This window comes from Peromyscus eremicus, chromosome 14 (genome assembly GCF_949786415.1).
Source record: "Peromyscus eremicus chromosome 14, PerEre_H2_v1, whole genome shotgun sequence".
NCBI classification, from domain to species: domain Eukaryota; kingdom Metazoa; phylum Chordata; class Mammalia; order Rodentia; family Cricetidae; genus Peromyscus; species Peromyscus eremicus.
The window spans coordinates 59,861,762-59,884,194 of NC_081430.1; the positions used below are offsets into that span (position 1 = coordinate 59,861,762).

General features: G+C 49.3%; 1 protein-coding gene across 1 annotated transcript in view; it reads left to right on the forward strand.

Moving 5' to 3' along the window:
- Window positions 1-7,968, forward strand: part of LOC131924408 (cytochrome c oxidase assembly factor 8) — a 24,347-nt gene extending 16,379 nt beyond the window's left edge. Inside the window, exons 4-5 of the mRNA XM_059279692.1 lie at window positions 7,021-7,111; window positions 7,634-7,968. Of these exons, the coding sequence (XP_059135675.1) occupies window positions 7,021-7,111; window positions 7,634-7,739 (197 nt within the window). The 3' untranslated portion in view covers window positions 7,740-7,968. The remainder of the gene's footprint in view (window positions 1-7,020; window positions 7,112-7,633) is intronic.
- The last annotated feature ends 14,465 nt before the right edge of the window (window positions 7,969-22,433 follow it).

Genomic DNA, 22,433 nt, shown 5'->3' on the forward strand with positions numbered 1-22,433 from the left:
TAATTCTCTCTCCACTGCAGCTTTTCAGTTTTCCCCAGCTTCTGATCTTTTTTATTTGTTTGCTTTGTTTTTTGAGGCAGGGTCTCACTTTGTAGCTTCTCTGATTGGCCTGGAACTCATTCTGTAGACCAGGCTGGCCTTGTGTGGGAGTCCAGCTCTTACCTTTTGAAGGTTCTTAGGTGGAAGAGAGAGGAATTAAGAAAATATCAGAATGAGTGACCTAGATGACAAGAAGAAAAACACAGGATAGCTGTGTCAATACCCAGCCCACTTTGTTTATTCAGAAGGGCTTTTTATAACAATGCCAAGGGGCTGGTGCACACCTTTGATCCCAGCACTCAGAGGCAGGCAGATCTCTGTGAGTTCAAGGCCAGCCTGGTCTACAGAGTGAGATCCAGGACAGCCAGGGCTACACAGAGAAACCCTGTCTCAAAAACCAATCAACAGCAACAACAAAAATGAAAATAGCCTTGGCCAACTTCTCTTAGTGTCGAAGCCTTAACGACATTCCATACTGTTTGTTAAGCAGACGCCTACTGTCAGAGTATTCTGATGGACAGTTCAGAACCACTAACCTCCAAAGCCGAGTCTATCATTGGGTTAAAAGGGCCATCACCCTCTGCTAATCCCTAGCCTGTCCTGGTTCCCCAGAGGAAAAGCTGAGGGGTAGTGGTCGGAATGCTAGCCCCCACTTTTATTGCTCTGTGCTGACAACTGGTGTCTTAGTGGGTCAGCAAAAGAAGAGGGTGCTGCATCCTAACACTGAGTGTGGGAGTCAGTGGTGGGCCAGTTTGTCCTGATTGAGTGCCAGGCACTGTGCTGAGTCCTTCGCATGTATCAACCACAAAGACCCAATACTGTGTGATGAACCTGAGGCTTCACTGCGGTGACTACCCAGCCTGAGAGCACACAGTGAGAAAGGAGACTAGGTTCTGTTCAAGACAGTCAGATCTGAGGACCTTGCTGATCTCAGCAGTTCTCAGTTCAGCCTCGTGTGTGTGTGTGTGTGTGTGTGTGTGTGTGTGTGCGTGTGTGTGTGTGTGCGTGTGTGTGTGTGTGTGTGTGTGTGTGTGCTCCCCCCGCAACACTCACACATATGTGGTAAAGGGGTGTCTGTGGTCTACCAGATGGTGGTATCAGGTCAGCTTATACTGTGTTATTGCATTAGAGATCGGCCGTTCTTCTAACAGGAGAATTGTTTTGACTCCTGTGAACATGACAATCTTATTAGTGACTCTGCTGTGTACTGAAAGAATGGTCTTAAGTAGCATTCATAATTAATTTGGCAATGAAAAAGGACAGACTGTCTGTGGAAAGGGACAGTACAGAATCACCACTCTGGCAATATTCAGAGTCACGTGGAGCACATATAATCCCCGTTGGGTGGGAACAACATTGTTAATTAGGTGTTTCTGGAAACTGCTGAGCATGGATGTCAAGTTGCTCACCACAATGACAGCTCTGGGGAGATTCACGTCAGCTAGCTGGATACAGCCGCTCTATAATGTATACATACTTAAAAACACCATGTTCTGTCAAGGTGAAACAAGAGTTACCAGCTGCAGCAGTTGAAATGGGGGGAGGGCACAGTAGGGAAGATAACTCAGCTGTCCAGAACACACTTATGCTGAGAAATACTTAACACATGGGCTCTTTAGAGGCTCCCTGGAGCGGAAGGCAAAGGAGGTTTTTCTAGTAAGTTATATTGGAAAAATGAACTGCTTTTGACATGAAAGGAAAAAAAAACTAGATTTATTCCTCTTAGAATACACATTCCAAATAATGTTTTAAAGTATTGGGTATCAGTTTCTGATAGACTTCAGAGCTAAATTTAGCATTTCTAGTGATAGAAAGTCAAGTTGAGCCAGACAGTGGTGGCACATGCTTTTAATCTCAGCACTTGGGAAAGGCAGGCAGATGTCTGTGAACTCGAGGCCAGCCTGGTCTACAAAGCAAGTTTCAGGACATTCAGGATTGCACAGAGAAACCCTGTTTTGAAAAACAAACAAACAAACAAAAAATCATAGAGCTGGAGAGATAGCTCAGTGGTTAAGAGCACTGGCTGCTCTTTCAGGGGACCTGGGTTCAATTCCCAGCACCCACATGACAGCTCACAACTGTCTGTAACTCCAGTTCCAGGGTTTCTGACACCCTCACACAGATATACATGAGGGCAAAACACCAGGAAACATAAAGTAAAAATAAATTGTATATATTAAAAAAAAAAAAGACTCAGTTTTTCAATGGATGGGACCTAGGTCCCAGAGTCCCCGTTGAAAGCACACAGCAGTGATCCAGGGGCCTCCTACTCATCTCCACATCCTAAAGATTATACCATCTGCATCTGAGGACACAGGAGACATTTTAGACCCAAACATCAGCAGCATGGGGACTGAAAGCATCTGACCAGCTGGGGCCCCGGGGTGGGGACTTCCCAGCAGGCGCTGGCTGAGCAGGCTCGGTGGATGTTGAGGCCCTGGGCATCCTAGGACTTCTTCCTAAAACTCCTCTCCTGAGCTGTCTTGCTCTTTTGCTTGGTGTACTCTGGCCTTCTGCCTCCCTGTTTATTCTTCTGTCCAGTGATGCCAAACCCCAGGGCCAGCTTTCAGCCATGTTGGGCCTTGGATCAGCAGATAGAGATGGGATTGTGTTGAATGAGCCTGGCTGCTGCCATGGAAACGGGATGGAGGAGGCCCAGAGGGGTGGCCAGACAAAGGGGTCAGTGTCCAGGAAACACATACAGTTCACCATGAATGGCAGATGGGTGGTGTTTGTAGCCAAGATGACATGGGCCACTGGGATTTTTAAACAGACTGCACCAAATTTGCCTTAATAAGAACACCTATGGACAAGTGACTGAGTGTGCAAAAAGGGAGCTGCTAGCTGTAAACAAATAGTGCATCCAAGCAGCAGGGAGGCAGTCTGTGCTTTCTGAATTCATAGGGAAGTGTTCACTCAGGCCTGGTAGGGTTGCTTTGGTGGCTGGTGGCAGCCTGAAGTCCCTAGCGCTTTTCTAGGATCTAGTGTACCCATTATGACATACAAAGAAGAAAGCAAGCAGTAACCACGAGCCATCTCTAAGAAGTCCTTATGGGGCAAACAGTTGAGTTCAGCAAGTGTTCCTAACAGGCTTTATTTAATTGCAAAGTGGGGATGTCTAGATGCCCAGTGATTGCAGACTAGGTAGACAGCTGGCCAGCTGCTGGCTGAATGTTCTGCAAATTCTGCTGCTGTGTGGGGAATTCACCGACTGACTCCAAGTGCAGGAAGCAGAAACCCCTGATTTCAGTTGTCGACAGTGGTCAGGGAAGAGTTCTTCCCCCCTTTCCTTGACTGCACAAGTGTTGGTGCATCCAGAAAAGAGGGAGCCATGAAGACAGATCACTTTGTCAGATGGCATTTGTGAGACACCCACACATTTTCAGCAATGATGCAAGGAATTGATTTTTTTCCTTCTCCACACCTCCATTATGGCTCTCTTCCTCCTCCCCCTCCCTTCCTGTTCCCAACCCTTCTCTTTACCCTTCTTCCTGCTCCAGTGTTCTTTATGTTCAATAACAAGAGGCAGAGATGGCGGGGGATGGAGCAGAAATGACTTGGCAAGCATTGATGGGGTTCCTGCTGTCTGATCACTGGCCTGAGGTGTTGGGGTGAGATGATCCTAGGTCTGAGAGCCCCTGGGGGAGGCATCAGGTGTGGGCAGCTCTGCCCGCCTCCACCCTGCAGTTGACCCTTCCTGTGCATACTGAATGCAGTAATGACAAGCCCACCTAGATCCCCTCACCCCTCCACTACTGCCAAGCCTCGGAGACGCCTGTGAGAGCTGTGCTGTGGTGATCCGCTGAGGTGAGGAAAGGCTAAGGGAGGACACAGTTCGCATCTGCATGGCCCACGGGAGAGCTTGTCCCTCCAGTGAAGCAGCTTGTGCTGCTGTTGCTAGGGGAACAGCTTTCCTGTTTTGACAGTCCCTCTCCCTGTGAAAGGCCCAGAGATGCTGCTGGAGGAGAGGGCACACCCTTCTCTAAGATCAGCTAAGACTGCCACCCCGAAAGTGTCTCTGCACTGGGCTTCGTTTTCCCGGCTGCCTGTGTCTGTCCTTGAGACCAACTTAGGTATCACTTTCCCTGGAACCTTTAGCTCCCTTCCCTCTCAGGAGACAGGTACTCTCCACTTCATGTGAGTAATGTCGTCTTCACAGAGGCGTGCCACTGGCCGCTGGGATAGGGTGGGTGGAGCAGGACTTTGGTCCTGCCTTTGGGAGCTAACAAGCCCACAGAGCAGGGTCAGCATACAGGTGGGTGTGTGCTGTGGACATAGCGTATGGACCCTGGGAGAAAACTAGCAGGGAGTTAGGGAGGAGGGTGGGCTCCTGTCAGTGTGCATGTGTGCATGTTTGTGTGTGGGGTGTGTGTGTGGCGGGGATGTTCTCAGAAGAGTCCTTTAGGTGGAGGGGACAGCCGAAAGGCTGAGCCAGAAACAAGCAATGTGAATAGAGTTCTGTGTGGTTAGCACGTGGATACCACAGCTGAGCTCACGAGGGCTTGACCCGTCCTCTGTGTGTTAGCACACATACCATTGCCTGCGTCGGGCAGTACACAGGCCCAGAAGATGACAGGTCATCCGCACCTGCCTGGTAAGAGGCAGGCTGTGCTTGAACACAGACGTGCAGCTGATGAGAAGGGCCGTCTGTAGGGCTGTCCTCATCTAGTGTAGACTGTCCTCAGTGTAGGGCTGTCCTCAGTGTAGGTTGTCCTCAGCCTAGGGCTGTCCAGGCAGGGGTGGGCCTGGAGGAGGGTGCCCTTGGTTCTGTCACGCTGTGACGACTGTGTGCGTTTCTGTCAGTGTTCACTTCCCCCTTTCCGGATCCCCACCTCACTGTCAGACGTGTTCTCTGCTGGACGTGCGGCTCCCCTCCCGAAGAGTGTGGCCTTTGCCAGATGCCTCCAGGCCGTTCTGGAGCTGCTTTTTCCCCCTGGTTTTTTTTAAGACAGAGTTTCTCTAGCTCTGTAGACCAGGCTGGCCCAGAACTCACAGAGATCCTCCTGCCTCTGCCTCCTGAGTGTTGGGATTAAAGGCGTGTGCCACCACTGCTCATCCTTCATTTTGTTTTTTTGATCCGGAATGACCTTGATTTTATGATTTTCCTGCCTTTATCCCTGGTTTATGTGACTCTGGGGCTCAGACCCAAGGCTCGGGTAAGCACTCTGCCAGCTGAGCCAATCCTAGTCTTAGTTTACATTCCTTTCTTCCTTTTTTTTTTTTTTTTAATATTACGAAATAAACAACAGCAGTGAAAACTGGGTGGAGAGATGGCTCAGCAGTTCAGAGCAGTAGCTGCTCTCATGGAGGACCTGGACTCCATTCTCAGCACCCACGTGGGGCCTTACAACCAGCTGTGACTCTATTTGCAGGGGCCCAGGACCCTTCTTCTGGTTTCTGTGGGCATCAGGTGTACAAGTGATACACAAACATACAGTGCAGGCAAAACATCCATACACATAAAATAAACAATAGGAAGTAACTGGGGTGATGGCTTCGGATTATAGAGATTACATGGATTATAGAGATTCGGCTATGTATTAAAGCGATACCTAGAAATTTCAAGGCATTTTTCTAGTGGGAAGCCATTTATCGTGGAATATTTGGTGTTATTCAGCTTTAATATTCAGCTGCTCCTCGTTATGAATTTCTTGTGCTCATAATTCCCATAGAACATATATGTGTGAGCATCCTGCTTGGGCCAGTACTTGGATAAAGTCAGGTAGGCAGGATCTTCTGCCTCTGAGCTCCCTGCTCCCTTTTTAGCATTTGAATTGGGTATCTGCCTTTTGCAAATATCCAAAAGGGGATTCATCCAAAGATAGGGCCAGCTCCAAACAAAGCACTGAAGGACAAGCAAGGATCGGAATAGCTACCAGACCACCTGCTAGGCGCCTGAAGTCCCTGAACTAAGGTAAAACTTCAAGGCAACCTGGCTCCTAGATGCATAGCTTTGTTTGTTGTGCCGAGGAAGCTCAGACCATCCCCTTCCTTCAGGCCTGGTGGCTTTCCAGAGCAAGTGACTGAGAACGAAGGAGGTTTTTGCAGATCCAGGTGGAGTGAAGAGTGAGGCGGAATTCCTGGCAGCAGAGACTCCATGGTGAGGAGAGAAAGAACAAGACAGTTTCTCTGTAGAGGGTGGACGGAACCGCATGGCCAGAGAGAAGAGAGGAAGTCAGAGATTCTGTAGAGGGTAAGGGAGATCTCTTGTAGAGTTTTCTCAGAGCCAGGAGTAAGGAGCAAGGAGAGAAAGATGCAGGACGAAGGAACAGAGGATGAAGATGAGGTCAGAAGCATAGGAGCTTATAAAACTATGAGGACAGGAAAAGTGGGCAGGGAGGAGCTGAGTGTGAGGACGGAGCCGAAGCTGTACAGATAGAATTTTGTCACAGAGGAATAAAGTAAACGAACAAAGAGCTTGCTGTCATTCATTCCCACACTGTTGTTAGTGTCTCTCCTGGACCCCCTGGGAAGAAAATTAAGAGACTGGACCTCAAAATTTCTGAAAGTAAAGGACTCAGTTTGGTTCCCAGCAGCATGTCTCGTGACTCACAGCTGCCTGTGACCCTAGCCCAGGGCCTCTGACACCTACTGGCCTGTGCAGATGCTCTGCCTACCCACTGTGCACAGACCTACAAATAGATACACACATATACATAATTTAAAAGATAAAAGAGAATCTTATTCTTTTACTTGTGTGTGTGTGTGTGGGGCGGGGGTTGCATGTGCCATAGTGTGCCTGAGGAGGTCAGAGGACAATGGGCAGCAGTTTTCTCCTTTTACCTTCTGGGTCCCAGGAATCAGCTTAGGTCTTTAGACTTGGCAGCAAGTGCCTTTACCCAATGAGCCATGTCACAGGTAACCAAGGCTGGCCTCAAACCTCTGACCCTTCAACCTCTACCTGTGACCTGGGTTATAAATGTGCGCCACCACAAGCAGCTTCTCCTCGAGTCTTACGCTAAGTTGTAATTTACCTTCCAGGTCAAAGAGCAGCGCTGGATGCAGAGGAAATGGCTGACTTTTATAAGGAGTTTCTGAGTAAGAATTTTCAGAAGCACATGTGTTATAACCGGTAAGTGTTTGCATCTTCCCTGAAGTTTAGTTAGCACATCCACATTTGCTTATTTTCTTACCTTATTTAAAGCTTTGATGTTTTCAGTAGAGGTGGAGGTCACATGATTTTGTGATCTTCACTTTTTGCCATTTTAGCTAAACTTGTCAGCCTCCCTTGTGTGCATGGCACCTACTGTGCCCCCGGCCTTAGGTCAGTAAGTAGGTCCCGAAGACCTCCTTAAGTGTCTTTCCTTGGAGGTCATGGTCAGTCAGGATGTTGCCTGTGTGGAAACAAGGAGGTCAGCAGGAAGCTGCCAGGCTGTGGTCTTATCTAGAATGTTGCTGGGTTCAGAGAGGATCTTATGAATCCTTTAGTAAAGGCCAGAGGAAGATTGGAGCCCTCCTACATAGGGAAACTGGCTGTATATGTGTATGGCCAGCTGGGGGAGGTCGGGAGTCAGGTGACCACACCTCCGGGGGAGCTGCTGTTGGATCAAGCGCTGTCCCTGTGGTTGACTGGGGTGCCTCTCTTTCCCTGTAGAGACTGGTACAAGCGTAATTTTGCCATCACGTTCTTCATGGGGAAAGTGGCACTGGAGAGGATGTGGAGCAAGCTGAGACAGAAGCAGAAGAAGACGAGCAGTTAGGAGCCCGCCTGGGTCTGCCCTGCCAGCACCCAGCTTCCATTTATGAGGGCCCTGGAAACTGTAAGTGAGCACAAGTCCCACGGCTTGGCCCGTCCGTGTTCAGGACTTTCCTGACTCTGCATCCCTAGCTGGCTTATGCTCGATGAGATATACTGTACATTTGTCTTGAATTATACCAATTCAGAATATGGCAGCGTCAAACATGAATAAAGTTTCACTGAAACAATTAGACCAGTGCAAGTTGGGAGTGACCTTCAGCTGGCTGTGGTGGTGGTGGGAGCCACGGATCCAAGCTCTGACACAGTAAAGTCAAACCCAGCAGATACAGCGTCTTTGTGTGAAAGACTGCTGATCACAGAGTGATGTCATTTTATTTTTTTAATGTATACAATGTTCTGTCTGCATGTATGCCTGCAGGCCAGAAGAGGGCACCAGATCTCATTAGGGATGGTTGTGAGGCACCATGTGGTTGCTGAGAATTGAACTCAGGTCCTCTGGAAGAGCAGTAGGTGCTCCTAACCACTGAGCCACCTCTCCAGCCCTGATGTCATCATTTTAGAGTGAGGTGACCCCTCAGCTTCCAAAGACACTGCATAACAGCCATCATCACCGTAGTTAGAACATGGAAACATGGTGATTGTGGGCTGATGTGGTATCTCCCATTGAATGGCTCCCAGAGCTCAGATGCTGAAGACTTAGTTCCCAGCTGACAGCACTGTGGGAGGTGGTGGGACCTGTTGGAGCCTAGCTGGAGGTAGTAGGTCAAAGGGCATCCCTTCAAGGGGGCTAGGAGGAATCCAGCCCCTTCTTTCTCTCTCTCTTCTTGGCTGCCGCAAGGTAAACAGCCTCTGCCACATGCTCCTTGACGTGAGGTGGCCCTTCCCCAGCAACCCAAAGGCCGTGCGTGGCCAAGTGACCTGAACTGTGAGACCGCTCCCTGTCCTCCTCTACCTTGATGTCTCCAGAAGTTTGTCAGCAGCAAGAAGCTAATGCTGCCGTCCTGTGTGCTGCTACTGATGGGCCTTGAAACCCTGTGCAGATCCCACACCACCAGTGCTTTGACCGTTTGTCCCAGAACTGTCGCTCCGAAACAGGCATATCGCCGTTGTTGGACAGATGGGCCCCCTCAGTGGGTGGTGCGGTGACTAGTCCAAGTGGGTACACCGGATGAGGGCGGCACCGTCCTCCGGGCTCGGGAAGCCAGCTTCTCGTTCAGGAGGAGAAACTAAAGCAGGGCTTGAGTCAGGCAGGCAGGTAGCTTAGAGCCTTTGGAAGCAGACTCCCAGGCCCTACATCCGGGGCCAGGCCTGTGCCGCTCGCCCAAGCATCACGTCAGCAGCTCCCTCTGGAGAAACCGCTGGCTTCATGCAGATGGCGGCCCCTTGTCAGGTCCTCACCTGGTCGTAACTACAAGCACAGGACTCAGCAAGAGGTGACAGGGACATGAGACTCATTACCCCAGCATCTCAGGTTGAAGGCCAAAGCTACCATCCCCTCCTCCTTTTAATAGGGGTGTGTGTGTGTGTGTGTGTGTGTTTAAGCAAACATCTCTCTGTTGTTCTCCCGAGATTGAGCTCCGGTCAGCAGGTTGTGGTGAGAACCTCCACCTGCTGAGGAGCCGACACCCTGGACTGAGGGCCGCTGCTGTCTGAAGAGTGGCCTCACGTGGGCCAGAGAGCAAGCCTAAGCTAATCCGTTCCCACGGCCGGCAGATGGCCTCTCTCCTCTGCATGGGACCTTTTGGTGGTGTTAGCATGAAGCTTAGGAATAGCCCCTTTCACAGAGGACCAAGGCTGGCGGGAAGACATCACTCAGCCTTGATCTTGGGATCTGACCCACAACAGTGAACAGATCCTTGGTCCCAGATGCTGGCACTATTGGGGGATGGGGGTGGAAACTTTGGAAGATGAGGCAGGAAGTAGGTCGCTGAGGGCAGATCCTTGAGGTGTGTGTGTGACAGTCACTCTGGTCTCTTCACTTTCCTGTCACGGTGGTGTGCACTCCCTGCAGTGCCCTGTCCTCCCCCATGGGGTGTGAAAGCCTGAGCCGAAAGAGATCGTTTTTTGTCAGATGTTCTCACAGTTATGTAAGAGGAGCAACACGGCGGAGCAGAAGTGACCACATGCTCTTCCTCAGACCGAGGCCCGGCTGGCTTTGTGAGGAAAGTTGTTAGTCCCAGGACTGTGGAGCAGGAGTTTGTGTGAAGGGTACACACCAGTGCCCCTGTGGTGGTCTCCTGAGATTGTCCTGGTGTGGGCCACGTGACAAGTTCAGCTCGGTCCTAGAAGTGCACTGAGTGCATAACAAGAAACGCTACACAGCTGGATCTCTGTGAGTTCGAGGACAGCCTGGTCTACAGAGTGAGTTCCAGGACAGCCAGAGCTATTATACAGAGAAATCCTGTCTCGAAAAACCAAATAAATAAATAAATAAATAAATAAATAATAAATAAATAAATAAATAATAAATAAATAAAATAATAAAATAATAAAACAAAAAAAATAGAAAGAAACTTAGGATCTGGCCTCAAACACACAGAGATCTGCCTGCCTCTGCCTCCTGAGTGCTGGGATTAAAGGCATGTGCTACCACCGCTCGGCTAGAGACTGTATCAAATGTAGACCAGGCTGGCCTCTAACTCACAGAAGTCCTTCTGTCTCTGCCTCCTCCTGAGATCATAAATATTTGCAAATAAATTGTAATTGCAGATATTTTGACTATAAAATTTGTTTTGTTTTTTAAAAGTCATGTCAAGGTAAGTCTCTTGCATAGCCACATTCTAATAAAGTATTACTGTAGAGATTTTTTTTGTTTAGGGTGGTCTTTTAAAAAGTTTTAATTTGTTTTTTTGTGTGTGTGTTTAATGTGGGAGGGTGCAGGCATTAAAACACTTCCTTAATAAATCTCAATTTTTATTTTAATTTTTTTATATTTAGATTGTGTGGTGGCCTTAGAAAGTCTCAGAAGGGGGCTGGAGATGGCTCAGTGGTTAAGAACACTGGCTGCTCTTCCAGAGGACCTGGGTTCAATTCCCAGCACTCACATCATCACTCACAACCATCTCTAACTCTGATTATGGGGATCTGAAGCCCTCTTCTGACCTGTGAGGGTACCAGGCACACACGGTGCACAGACGCACATGCAGGAAACACTTACATACTTAAACCAACAGTGGTCTCAAAACATAGTGACTCCTCTGTGTGGGTTGTACTTCAAGACACTGCACTGCATCTGCTCCCGGTCTCCCAGGAGGGGTCTGCTGTGGTCCTCAGAAACACAGGAGTTCAGAGGGGGACTGTGTGGTCCTCAGAAACACAGGAGTCCAGAGGGGGACTGTGTGGTCCTCAGAAACACAGGAGCCCAGGAGGGGACTGGTGTGGTCCTCAGAAACACAGGAGCCCAGGATGGGACTGGTGTGGTCCTCAGAAACACAGGAGTCCAGGAGGGGACTGGTGTGGTCCTCAGAAACACAGGAGCCCAGGAGGGGACTGGTGTGGTCCTCAGAAACATAGGAGTCCAGGAGGGCCTGGTGTGGTCCTCAGAAACACAGGAGTCCAGGAGGGGACTGCTATGGTCCTCAGAAACACAGGAGCCTGCTGGCTTCCATTAAGTCATAACAGGAACTGGTCACAGGCCTTTAATTAATACTGGTGCTATGCAGGAAGCCTGGTTCTGCCTCTAGGCCTCAGAGCCTTTGACCAGAACAGTACACAGGCTGCAGAGCCTTGGGTGGCCTCAGGGTGGCTCTAGGCTCTTCCAGAATGCAGAAACTTCAGTGACTAATAGTGTTGTCTTCCAAAAAGACCTCTGCAGGCTGGAGGATTTTAGGCAGCTGTCTGTGGAGTGACAGGTCTCTGGCATGCCCTTCAGGGACACTCTTAGTCCTATGACCGGATGCAGAGAAGCCTTGCACCAAGGATTTTCTCATTGTTCTGAACCTTAGCCCTTTGTCCCTGAGACCAAGCCACGTCTTCCCACTGCCCTGAAAGCCAAGACCTGTGTGAGAAGGGACTGGTTCTGAGACACTGAAGCTTCCAACCCCGAGAAGAACAGCCAGGCACAGTCCCCATCTGCCATCCTGGATGGTTCCCGTAAACTTGCAACAGAGATCTTGGACTTCCTGTTAATGGGGAAGTGGGATGACCAAGTTTTGTGTTTGCCGATATATTTTGCTACAGTTCGCTTCTTAAAACAGGAATATAAAACACCCCCACCTTCTGACGGTTTCTAAGTCACACTGTACCATGCTCTGCCTCTGAAGCAGCCCCCGAAGCTGTGGCTGCAAAGGAACATGTCTCATGAAGCGGATTAGTTTTCCGAGGAGCGGTGGGAACCAGCGGTGTCTGGGGCTCACGTGTCGCCGGCCTTTCCCTCTGTTGGTTTCCCATCAATGCCTGCTAAATGTTTTAATTTTTAAAAGATATGTTTACCGCTTTGGGAATGTCATACACTGTGTTGACTGTATCCACGCCCACCCCAGCTCTCCCTCCTCCCTCCTCCTCCTTCCTTCCCAAGGTTGTTTTGTCCAGCGGCTCTGGGGAGTGGGACCTGCCCTGGAGTGTTGTCTGCCCAGCAGGGAGTCACATCGGTAGAGGAAGCTCCCTTTCCCTCTCCCGGCAGCCATCAAATGCCAAGAGCGCCTCAGCGGGGGTGGGACCTCTCTCCCGCCTCCCTCCTCAGCTGGGGTGGGACCCCTCTCCCGCCTCCCTCCTCCATGCTGGGATTTTGTCAGGAGATTTGAGCTCGCACAGGTCTTGTGAAAGCTATATTAACAGCCGCTGCAGGTTCCTATGTGTCCAGAAAATGTCATTTACGTAAAGCCGCCCACCACCTCTGAGTCTTGTTTCTTTGTTTATTTAGACAGGGTCCTCTCTGTAGCCCTGGCTATCCTGGAACTCATTATGTAGACCAGTCTTGTGGTGACTTTTTTTGTTGTTGTTGTTTGTTTTTTTGTTTTTTCGAGACAGGGTTTCTCTGTGTAGCTGTGGAACCTGTCCTGGAACTCGCTTTGTAGACCAGGCTGGCGTTGAACTCACAGAGATCCATTAAAGACGTGCACCACCACTGCCTGGCATTTGTGGTGATATTTTGTTTGTGCTCTAACAAATAAAGCTTTCCTGAAGATCAGAGGATGGAGCTAGCCAGTAGTTAAGTATAGAGGTCTAGAGGTCTGTGCAGACAGGAGACAGAAAGTGATGTGGCTGGGCAGAGAGAGGACACAAGAGCTCGGCTCCTTTTCCGATCTGAAGAGTTGTGGAGGTTAGAGGTGACTGTGGCTGCTCCTTTATTTCTCTCTTTCAGCATTTACCCTGATATCTGACTCCAGGTTTTTATTAAGACCAATTAGAATCTCTTCAGTCTTTTCACAGTGGCATCCATGTTTTGTTATGATCAGCATGTGACCTTCATCCTGAACAACTGTTCCTGGCTTCCCAACTGTGTACTTTTACCTGTGACTGTGTCCTGCTCCCCCCATCCAAGCACCCCGAATTTGAGGGGTACAGGATGGCTAGAGATCTGCACTCTTGGACTCACCCAGGAGCACCCAATGCTCACTCTTTAGGGCACATGGGCTGCATACTTTGTCACTTTATTGTTGCTCCTTTTATGGACTCATAGACCAGAGGATTTGGGATTAAAAAGATAATGGTACATAATAAAGAACCCACCAGAACCACTGCAGAATCTGCTGATGTGGTTTTGTGTTTACATCCCCCATTAATTGTAGGTGTGTGTGTTTGTCTACATGCAAGTACATGTGAGGGCTAAAGGTCAGCCTGGGGTGTTGTTCTCCGGAGCTAGGACCTTGTTTTCTGAGACACGGTCTCTACTGGACACTCACCAGTAGGCTGGCTGGCTGGCTGGCCATCAAGCTCCAGGGATCCGCCCATCTCTGGATCTGCAGCACTGGCTATAATAGGAGCGTGCACCACCACACCCAGCCACTCACACAAGTGCTGGGATTGGACTCACAGCCTCGGCTTTTATGACAAATACCTTACTGAACTGTCTAGCTCCCAAAATGATAGTAGATTTCAGTATATTTCTTTCAATCTTTTTTTTTTTTTAAAGATTTATTTATTTATTATGTGTACAGTGTTCCACCTGCATGTGTCCCTGCAGGTCAGGAGAGGGCGCCAGATCTCGTTACAGATGGTTGTGAGCCACCATATGGGTGCTGGGAATTGAACTCAGGACCTCTGGAAGAACAGCCAGTGTTCTTAACCTCTGAGCCATCTCTCCAGCCCTCAATCTTTTCTTTTTTGAGGGTCTTGTGTAGCACAGGCTTACCTCATTTTTAGTCCTCCTGGCCTCAACCTCCCGAGTGCCAGGATTACGGGTGTGTGTCACCTGGAAGTTAACCGTATTACTTGTGCTTCTGTTTAGTTTAATGTTGCTATTTCGGATTGATTTTATGTGTATATATGTGTGCCTGTTCGAGTTTGTGTGGCCCATGTAGGTACTGGCAGCTGAACTCTGGTCCTCTGTCAGAGCAGTAAGCACTCTTAACCTCTGAGGCATCTCTCCAGCCCTATACTTTTTGCTTCTTTTGAGATAGGGTCTCACTCTAGCCCAGTCTAACCTGGAGTTCACTAGGTAGCAAGTCTGGTCTCGAACTTATGACTCTCTTGCCTCAACCTCCCATGTGCTAGGATTACAGGCATAAGATACTATACCCAGGTCACTTAACTATATTCTTTTTTTTTTTTGTTGTTTTGTTTTGTTTTGTTTTTTTCAAGACAGGGTTTCTCTGTGTAGTTTTGGTGTCTGTCCTGGATCTCACTCTGTAAACCAGGCTGGCCTCAAACTCACTGAGATTTGCCTGGCTCTGCTTCCTGAGTGCTGGGATTAAAGGCGTGCACAACTGCTGCCCGGCTTAACTATATTCTTACCTTTCAGCTCAGAAGCAGCTGTACTCAAATTATATAGTAGTTATATCTAAGTACTAGTTAATAGAAATACTGTCTCGGGGCTGGAGAGATGGCTCAGCAGTTAAGAGCACTGACTGCTTTTCCAGAGGACCCAGGTTCTATTCCCAGCACCCAGATGGCAGCTTACAACTGTCTCTAACTTCAGTTCCAGGAAACCCTCACAGACATACATGTAGGCAAAATGCCAATGCACATAAAATAAATATAAAAAATAAAAATACTTTCTCAAAGAAATTAATGGCCACATTTTACTTTTTAAAAAATGTGGAAAATGATTATTTTAAGTGTATGTGTTTGCTTGTGTGTATGTATGTGCACCACATTTTTATTAAAATGTGTGAGTGTTTTGCCTGCATGTATGTATGTGCACCATAAATGTGCAGTGCCTGTAGAGGCCAGAGGAAGGTATTGGATCTCCTGGAACTGGAGTTACAGACAGCCATGAACTGCCATGGGGATATGTGACAATTTGTGTCCTCTGGAAGAGTAGCCAGTGCTCTTAACCATTTCTCCAAACCCCAGTATTGCCACTTTTTTGGGGGGAGTGGGAACAGGGTCTCTCCATGTAGTTCTGGCTAGCCTGGAGCTAATGTAGGCCAGGTTGGCCTCCTGCCTCTGCCTCCTAAGTTCTGGGATTAAAGGTGTGCCCTATCCAGCCCCCTGTATTATCAATTTTTTAATGTCATCCCCTATACTTACACACCAGCCTCTAGGTGGGGCCAGGGAGTCCTCACCTCTTCTCAGGGAACCTCTTAGTTGGTATCAGTTGCTCAGGGAAGAATGCAGAGGCCAAGGGGATAGGCTAAGACCATGGTAAACCTCTGTCTACCCAGGTACCCTCAATTTGTGCCCTGTGTCAGGTAGAGGGACTAAAGCGTACAGAGATGGCCACATGACAGGTGCAGTCCAGAGCCCTCGAAAGCAAGGACAGAAGAGGGCCTACCATCTGCCCTTGCTTCCCTGGCGGTTTTAAAGCCAAGGGTGTGAGCCTGGTACCTCAAGGGACCATCCTGCTGGAGTGTGAAGTGGAGCTGAGAGATGGAAAGATTTCAGACAGGAGTACTGGGTGGAGAGGACAGCCCAGTGGCAAAGCAGTTTTCTAGCATGTGTGAAGCCCTGGAATCAGTCTGTCACCACAAAAAAAGATGAAGCGGGACCAAGAAGCAAGGGCAGAGTGTCAGCAGGCTGAGCACAGGACGCTCAGGCAGGGAAACGGTTGGAATGATGCTGATGTGAGGACTCGTCTTTAGACTTGTGCAAACACAAGGCGTGTGCAGCTCTGGTGGCCCTCGTGTGCCCCATGGCGCTGTGTGGGTGGAACAGGAGCACACACACGGGCGTTCTCTCCCTCTGCCTTCACCTCCTCCCGTCTCTCCTGGAAGCTAGAGAACCCCACCTTCCCTGCCTCTTTATTGTCCCTCCCAGTCCTACTCAAATTCCACAGGTTCCTCAGGCACCACCTTTCACTCTTTTTTAAAAAATAAATTATTGAGGTAGGGTTTCACTCTGTAGACCAGGCTGGCCTCGAACTCAGAGATCCTCCTGCCTCTGCCTTCTGTACACTGGGAGTAAAGACTTGTACCGCCATGCCCGTGCCTCTTAGTTTTTTGTTTGTTTGTTTGTTCTTGTTTGTCGTTTGTTTTTTTAGACAGTCTCATATTATACTCAGACTGGCCTGGAACTCTGTATATAACCTTAGACTGGCCCCAAACACTCCATCCTCATGCCTCAGCTTCTCAAGTGCTGTATAACAGATGAGCACCATGATTTTTGAAGAATGCAGTTGAAACTTTATTTATTTATTCTTATTTTTTATACATTGGTGTTTTGCCTACATATGTGTCTGGGGAGGGCATCAGATCTTGGAGTTACAGACAGTTGTTAGTTGCCATGTGGTTACTGAGAATTGAACCTGGGTCCTCTGGAAGAGCAGTCGGTGCTCACAACCACTGAGCCATCTCTCCAGCCCCGCAGTTGAAACTTTTATCAACTCACAGTCAAGAGGCCCAGCCTGTACCCCTTTCTCTGGCTTCCAGCCTCATCTATAACCAGCATCATGTCTGTGTAGACATCCCGAGGGATGTCACCAGCCTCATCCGGCCCCTTTATTCCTGTGTATGCCTACCCCATCACCCCAGGTGTTCCTACCCCAGCTCTCCCTCGGCTGGCAAAGCCTCTGACAGAATCATACCACTCTCCTATAGGGCTTGTCTTCCCTTCAGCCTCCCACACTTTGCTAGCCGCCAAAATCATCACAAACTTGGACATCCACAGCTGTATCTGCAGCCTGGCACCCAGAGGATGTAGTGATGTATTGTGTCCCCCAATATACTGTATCCCCCAATAAAATTTATCTGAGGATCAGAGGAAAAAGCCAGCCACCCAAAGTAAACATTGAAGTCAGGCAATGGTAGCACACGCCTTTAATCCTATCACTTGGGAGGCAGGGATCTGTCTGGATCTCTGAATTCAAGGCCACACTGGGAACAGAGCCAGGCATGGTAACACACGCCTTTAACCCCAGCACTAACCATAGAGGTCTGGAGGTCTGTACAGACAGATAGGAAGTGACAGAGCTGGGCAGGAAGAGGAAGTGATGTAGCTGGGCTGAGAAAGCCAATGAGAGAACAGAACAGAAAGGCATATAGGCGTGGCTATACAGAAAGTAGCTCTTTTTAGAGACTGAGGTGCTGGTGAGGTGAGGTTAGCTTGTGGCTTTTCCTAATTCCCTGAGCTCTCAGGTTTTCACCCCTATAGCTGGCTCCATGTTTTTTTATTTAATAAGACCGTTTAGCAATTCGTCTACAAAATGACCATTTTTTTATTTTTTGAGACAGGGTTTCTCTGTGTAACAGTCCTAGCTGTCCTGGAACTTATTTTGTAGTCTAGGCTGGCCTCAAACTCACAGAGATCCACCTGCCTCTGCCTCCCGAGTGCTAGGATCAAAAGTGTGTGCCGGGGGCTGGAGAGATGGCTCAGAGGTTAAGAGCACTGACTGCTCTTCCAGAGGTCCTGAGTTCAATTCCCAGCAACCACATGGTGGCTCACAACCATCCGTAATGAGATCTGGTGCCCTCTTCTGGCCTGCAGACATAACACTGTATACATAATAATAAATAAATAAATCTTTAAAAAAAAAAAAAAAGTGTGTGCCACCACTGCCCGGCCAGATGACCTTTTAAAAATATTATTTTATGTGTATGAATGCTTTGCTTGCATGTATGTCTGCATACCACGTGCATGCCTTGTGCCTGTGGAAGCCAGAAGAGGGAGGGCATCAGATCCCTTGGAACCGACGTTACTGACAATTGCAAGCTGCCATGTGGGTGTCGGGAGTCAAACCCAGGTCCAAGCAGCCAGTGCTCTTTATTTAGAGTTGTCTCTCCAGCCCCCGATGATCTTGTCAGCTGCTGTCTCCATCTCTGCAGCCGGTGCTCTAGCTACTGCAGGACCTTGACCGCCAGCTGTGCAGGACACTGGGAGTGCCGCAGGGGACTCCGGTATCTGCCCACCAGTCTGGGCTCAAAACCAGTCTGGCCATAGTCTAACACAGGCCAGGACCTCTTCAAGGGATGTCCTCTTAAGCCCTTTCAGGCTGTCCTGAAGGAAGCCCCTTCCTCCAGCGCCTCTCCACCAAGCTTGATGCTTCATCTCTTTTGCCTCCAAGTTGGTGGGAGCACCTCAGAGCTTAGGAGGCTGAGAGGGAATGAAGACAGCGAAGTCAGGCGGAAGCTCACAGGCCAGGTAAGCCTAGCGTGCAGAGCAAGGCAGAAGCAGCCAGATAGAGCCTGCCTCATGGTGTTCGAAGAGCACTGACTTCCAAAGTTGTCCTTTCGCCTCCACACCTGTGCTGAGGCAGGGGGCTCGTGTGCACCGCCCCCCTCACACACAATAACGATACATTTTTTTTTAAAGGAGAAAAAAAATGACCCTATATGGTGGTATTTTATTTGTACTGAAATGTGATTTTAATTGTATGTTAATAAATAAAGTTGCCCAGAGGTCAGAGCTATTAGAGCCATAGCAAAAGCTGGGTGTTGGTGGCGCACGCCTTTAATCCCAGCACTTGGTAGACAGAGCTAGGTAGATCTCTGTGTGTTCAGGGATACAGTCAGCATTGGAGACACACGCCTTTAATCTCAATACCAACCATAGAGACCTGGAAGTCTCTACAGACAGGCAGTGACGAGGCAGTCACGTGTTTGGGTTTACAACCAATGAGAAGGCAGAACAGAAAGACTATATAAAGACAAACACACAGGAAGTAGGTCCTTTTTGGAGAGCTCTCTTGACTGAAGAGGATAGCTGCAGCAGGAAGGGTAAGGCTCTTAGCTCTGATCTCTTGGCTTTCTTCTCTGAGTCGGCTCTGTGTTTCTTATTTAATAAGACGGTTGGTTACATCTACAACCCTAAGCACTTGACCAACTTTCTGTTTTGAAACTAAGGTCTTATGTAGCCCAGGCTGGACTTGACTCAGCCTATAACCCACGGATGACCTTGGACTCTGGTTTGTTTGAGACAAGGTAACACTATGTAGCTCTGACTGTCCTAGAACTCACTATGTAGACCAGGCTGGCCTCAAACTTCCAGAGATCTGTCTGTCTCTGCCCCCCAGTGCTGGGATCAAAGGTGTCAGATGACAAACTCTTGATTATCCTGCCTTCACCAGCTAATTCACTAAAGATACTGTTCAGAGCACAGTGCACGCATGCTGTGGACCATCACGTGACTCCATCGTCATGTGCCACCATCTCTAGATCTTGTTCACTTTCTCCAAATGAAGCTGTCTTTCCTGAATTCCACTTCCTTGCCTGTCAATCAGCCCTGGCAGCCCCACTCTGCCTTTGTCCTATGAATTTCTGATGGTTCCAGAGACCTCACCGACATGGAGCCCTACACTGTCCAGTTTCTGAGACTGTCTGACTTCACAGCCCAGTGTCCTCAAGGCCTCTCCATGATGTAGTGAGGAGATGGAGGCTTACAGCTGACCACCATAGCCCGAAAGCAGTGATACTCAGTGTGTGTGAGGGCTCCCTACGAGGTACTGAGAAGAGCTTGGCACTCACAGAACCATTGCCAGAAGAGACAGACCCTGGCCCCCAGCGACCCTTGTCCTTGCCCCTAGGACCTGCGTCTGCTCGGGAAGTTGCTACTGACCGGTCATTTGCCAAGAATGTTATTTCTTTACTTTTATGTTGTCAAAAATGAATCGATCATCTAGAGACATTCTGGCTGCTTCCAACTGTTTGCCATTGATTGCTGTAATTGGCTCCACTTGGTCCTGAGTCAGTCCTCTGTGGAAAAGTACAAGGTCTGCAGCTGGAGGATCGTGAAATGGACAAACAAAACAAGGAGGTGGCCAGAGGAGGCTTTTCCTGGGCCTGGCTGACAGCCCTGCTGTCCCAAGAACACGCTGGTATCCAGGGAGGAGCTGCCCACTGAAACAGTCTTCAGCCTGCTGTGGGGTAAAAAGAGGAACCCAAAGCAAGCCTGAATGTTGACAGAGGCCCTGGAAAAGGGCATCACTTTGCTCTTGTCCTGCTCATCCCCCACATCTGCGTCAAGGAGCTTATGCAGCCAAGGGGCTGGTCTAGGGAGGACCTTCACTGGGGCTACAGTCCTAGGTGAAGGAAACTTTGCTTTTGTTTTTAAGAAAAATTGTGTCCCACATGTCTATTGCACGAATCCTAATTGGTCTAATAATAAAAACCCGCAGCCAGATATCAGGGTGAAAGCTAAAAGGTCAGAGGTAACAAGCCATAGCCACTTCTCACCTCGCCAACTCCTTAGCGGGAAAGAGAAGATCCTGTCTCCACGAGTCCTCTGACTGAATGCCTCTGAGTCCTCAGTCAAAAGCTCTCTAGTTCCTGTCTCCTCCCACCTTATATTCCTTTCTCTGCCCATCCATTTCACTTCCTATCTCAACCTTCCTAGTGCTGGGATTGATGGCGTGTGTGCTTACCAAATACTGGGGTTAAAGGTGTGTACCACCACTGCCTGGCTCTGTTTCTCTCCTAGACTGGATCAATCTTATGTAGCCCATGGTGGCCTTGAACTCGCAGAGATCCAGACGGATCCGTGCCTCCCATGTGCTAATATTAAAGGTATGTGCCACCGCTGCCTGACCTTTATGTTTAACTCTGTGCCTGGCTCTGGCCTCTGATCATCAGGTGAGCTTTATTTCTTAGATTACAAATATCACCACATGTATCCTTTGAGCTTCCAAGCCTGTCCCCACGGTCAAGCCCTCCTAGCAGCCTGAGTCTAGCATGCTGTGTCCACTCTGACAGAACTGGGTGCCGCCTGCACATAGCCAGCTCCCACACTGTGGCTAGCCTTGTTTCTATCCAGTCAGTGGGGCATCTTGGAAACACATCTGGCTGTGGCCATCAGAATCTGACCATCTTGTCATGAAGGAACAATCTTTTCCAGGGCAGAACCAGGACCATCTTGGTCCCCAACCTGTTCCTCTATTGCTACCTGCTGCCTTCAACAAATGCACATGTCTAGTTGTAGGTGTGACAGCACTTGGACCCTTTGGCAAGGTAGTGATAGAGAGCAGTTATGAGAACCTGTCAGGGTCAGCAGAATTTCATGTGGATCATGGCATCCTCCTAGCCGAGCTGGGAGGAGACCTGGGTGTCCTTCAGAGCCTTAAGGCAGGAATTGGGTCTCAGGACTCAGCCCAGGCTATGCCCTGGGGCACTTTGGAATTAGAGCCCTGCTGTTACAAGTGTGGCTGCTTGTGGCCATGGCTGCTGTCGGGTGCAAGCCAAGGGGACAAGCAGGCTGAGTCACTGCTACAGGTGCTGGGGAGCAGAGCAGGCCGGAGATGATGGCGTCGGGAATGGGGGAGGGGAGCAGTGTATGCAACAGAGATGTAAATTATACAGATTGCTACAAGATGTTAAGGGCTGTGGAAAACAGCGACTTGGCTAGGGAGTGTGGGGACCAGCAGATGGCAAGGGCAGGGTGCTCCAGAGGACACTGTGACTAGTAGGTACAGCTGCTGTATCCTGCAGCTGCCCAGGGCAGGGTGGCCATTGAGTTATGGGTGGTGAGATGTGGGAGGAGAGAGGCCCTTGTGGACAGGCAGGTGGTTAATCACTGGGGGTCTGGGCATCTGAGAGTCATGACCTGGCTTCCAGAAAGCAAGGGCAAAGTGCTAAGCCCCAGAGAGGCTCTGCCCTCTGAGTCCTCTGTAAGGGCGCCCTGCCCAGAATATATTACTAAACAACTGTGAAAAGGATTGAGGGCTGGTGAGCGCCTCGGTGGGTGAATGTATTGGTCACCTAGCCTGGCGACTTGCCTTCTATCCCTGAACCCAAGGGGTGGAAGGAAAAACTCCTACAAGTTGTCCTCTGACCTCCGCATGCATGACATAGAGTGAGCATGGCCACACACACCCAAATGAATAAGGAAATAAAATTAAAGACAGATGTAGCACACACCTATAATCCCAGCACTCAGGAAGCAGAGGCAGGTAGATCAGTGAGTTCGAGGCCAGCCTGGCCTACAGAGTGAGTTCTAGGGCTACATGCCTGTTTCAAACATCAGCAAAAGCTTAGGAAGGGAATACGAGAAGAGGGTGAGCCTTGCTTCAGAGGACCCCACTCCCCATCCCCTTGGTGATGAGCCTTTGCCCCAGAACCTGAGAGAGAGGCTCCTGCTGTCCTCAGCTGTGGGGATTGTAGTGTTTGGCTCTCCAGCCCCAGGACACATACTTCCATAATTAGCACAGAGTCAGCCGAGAAGAGGGTTT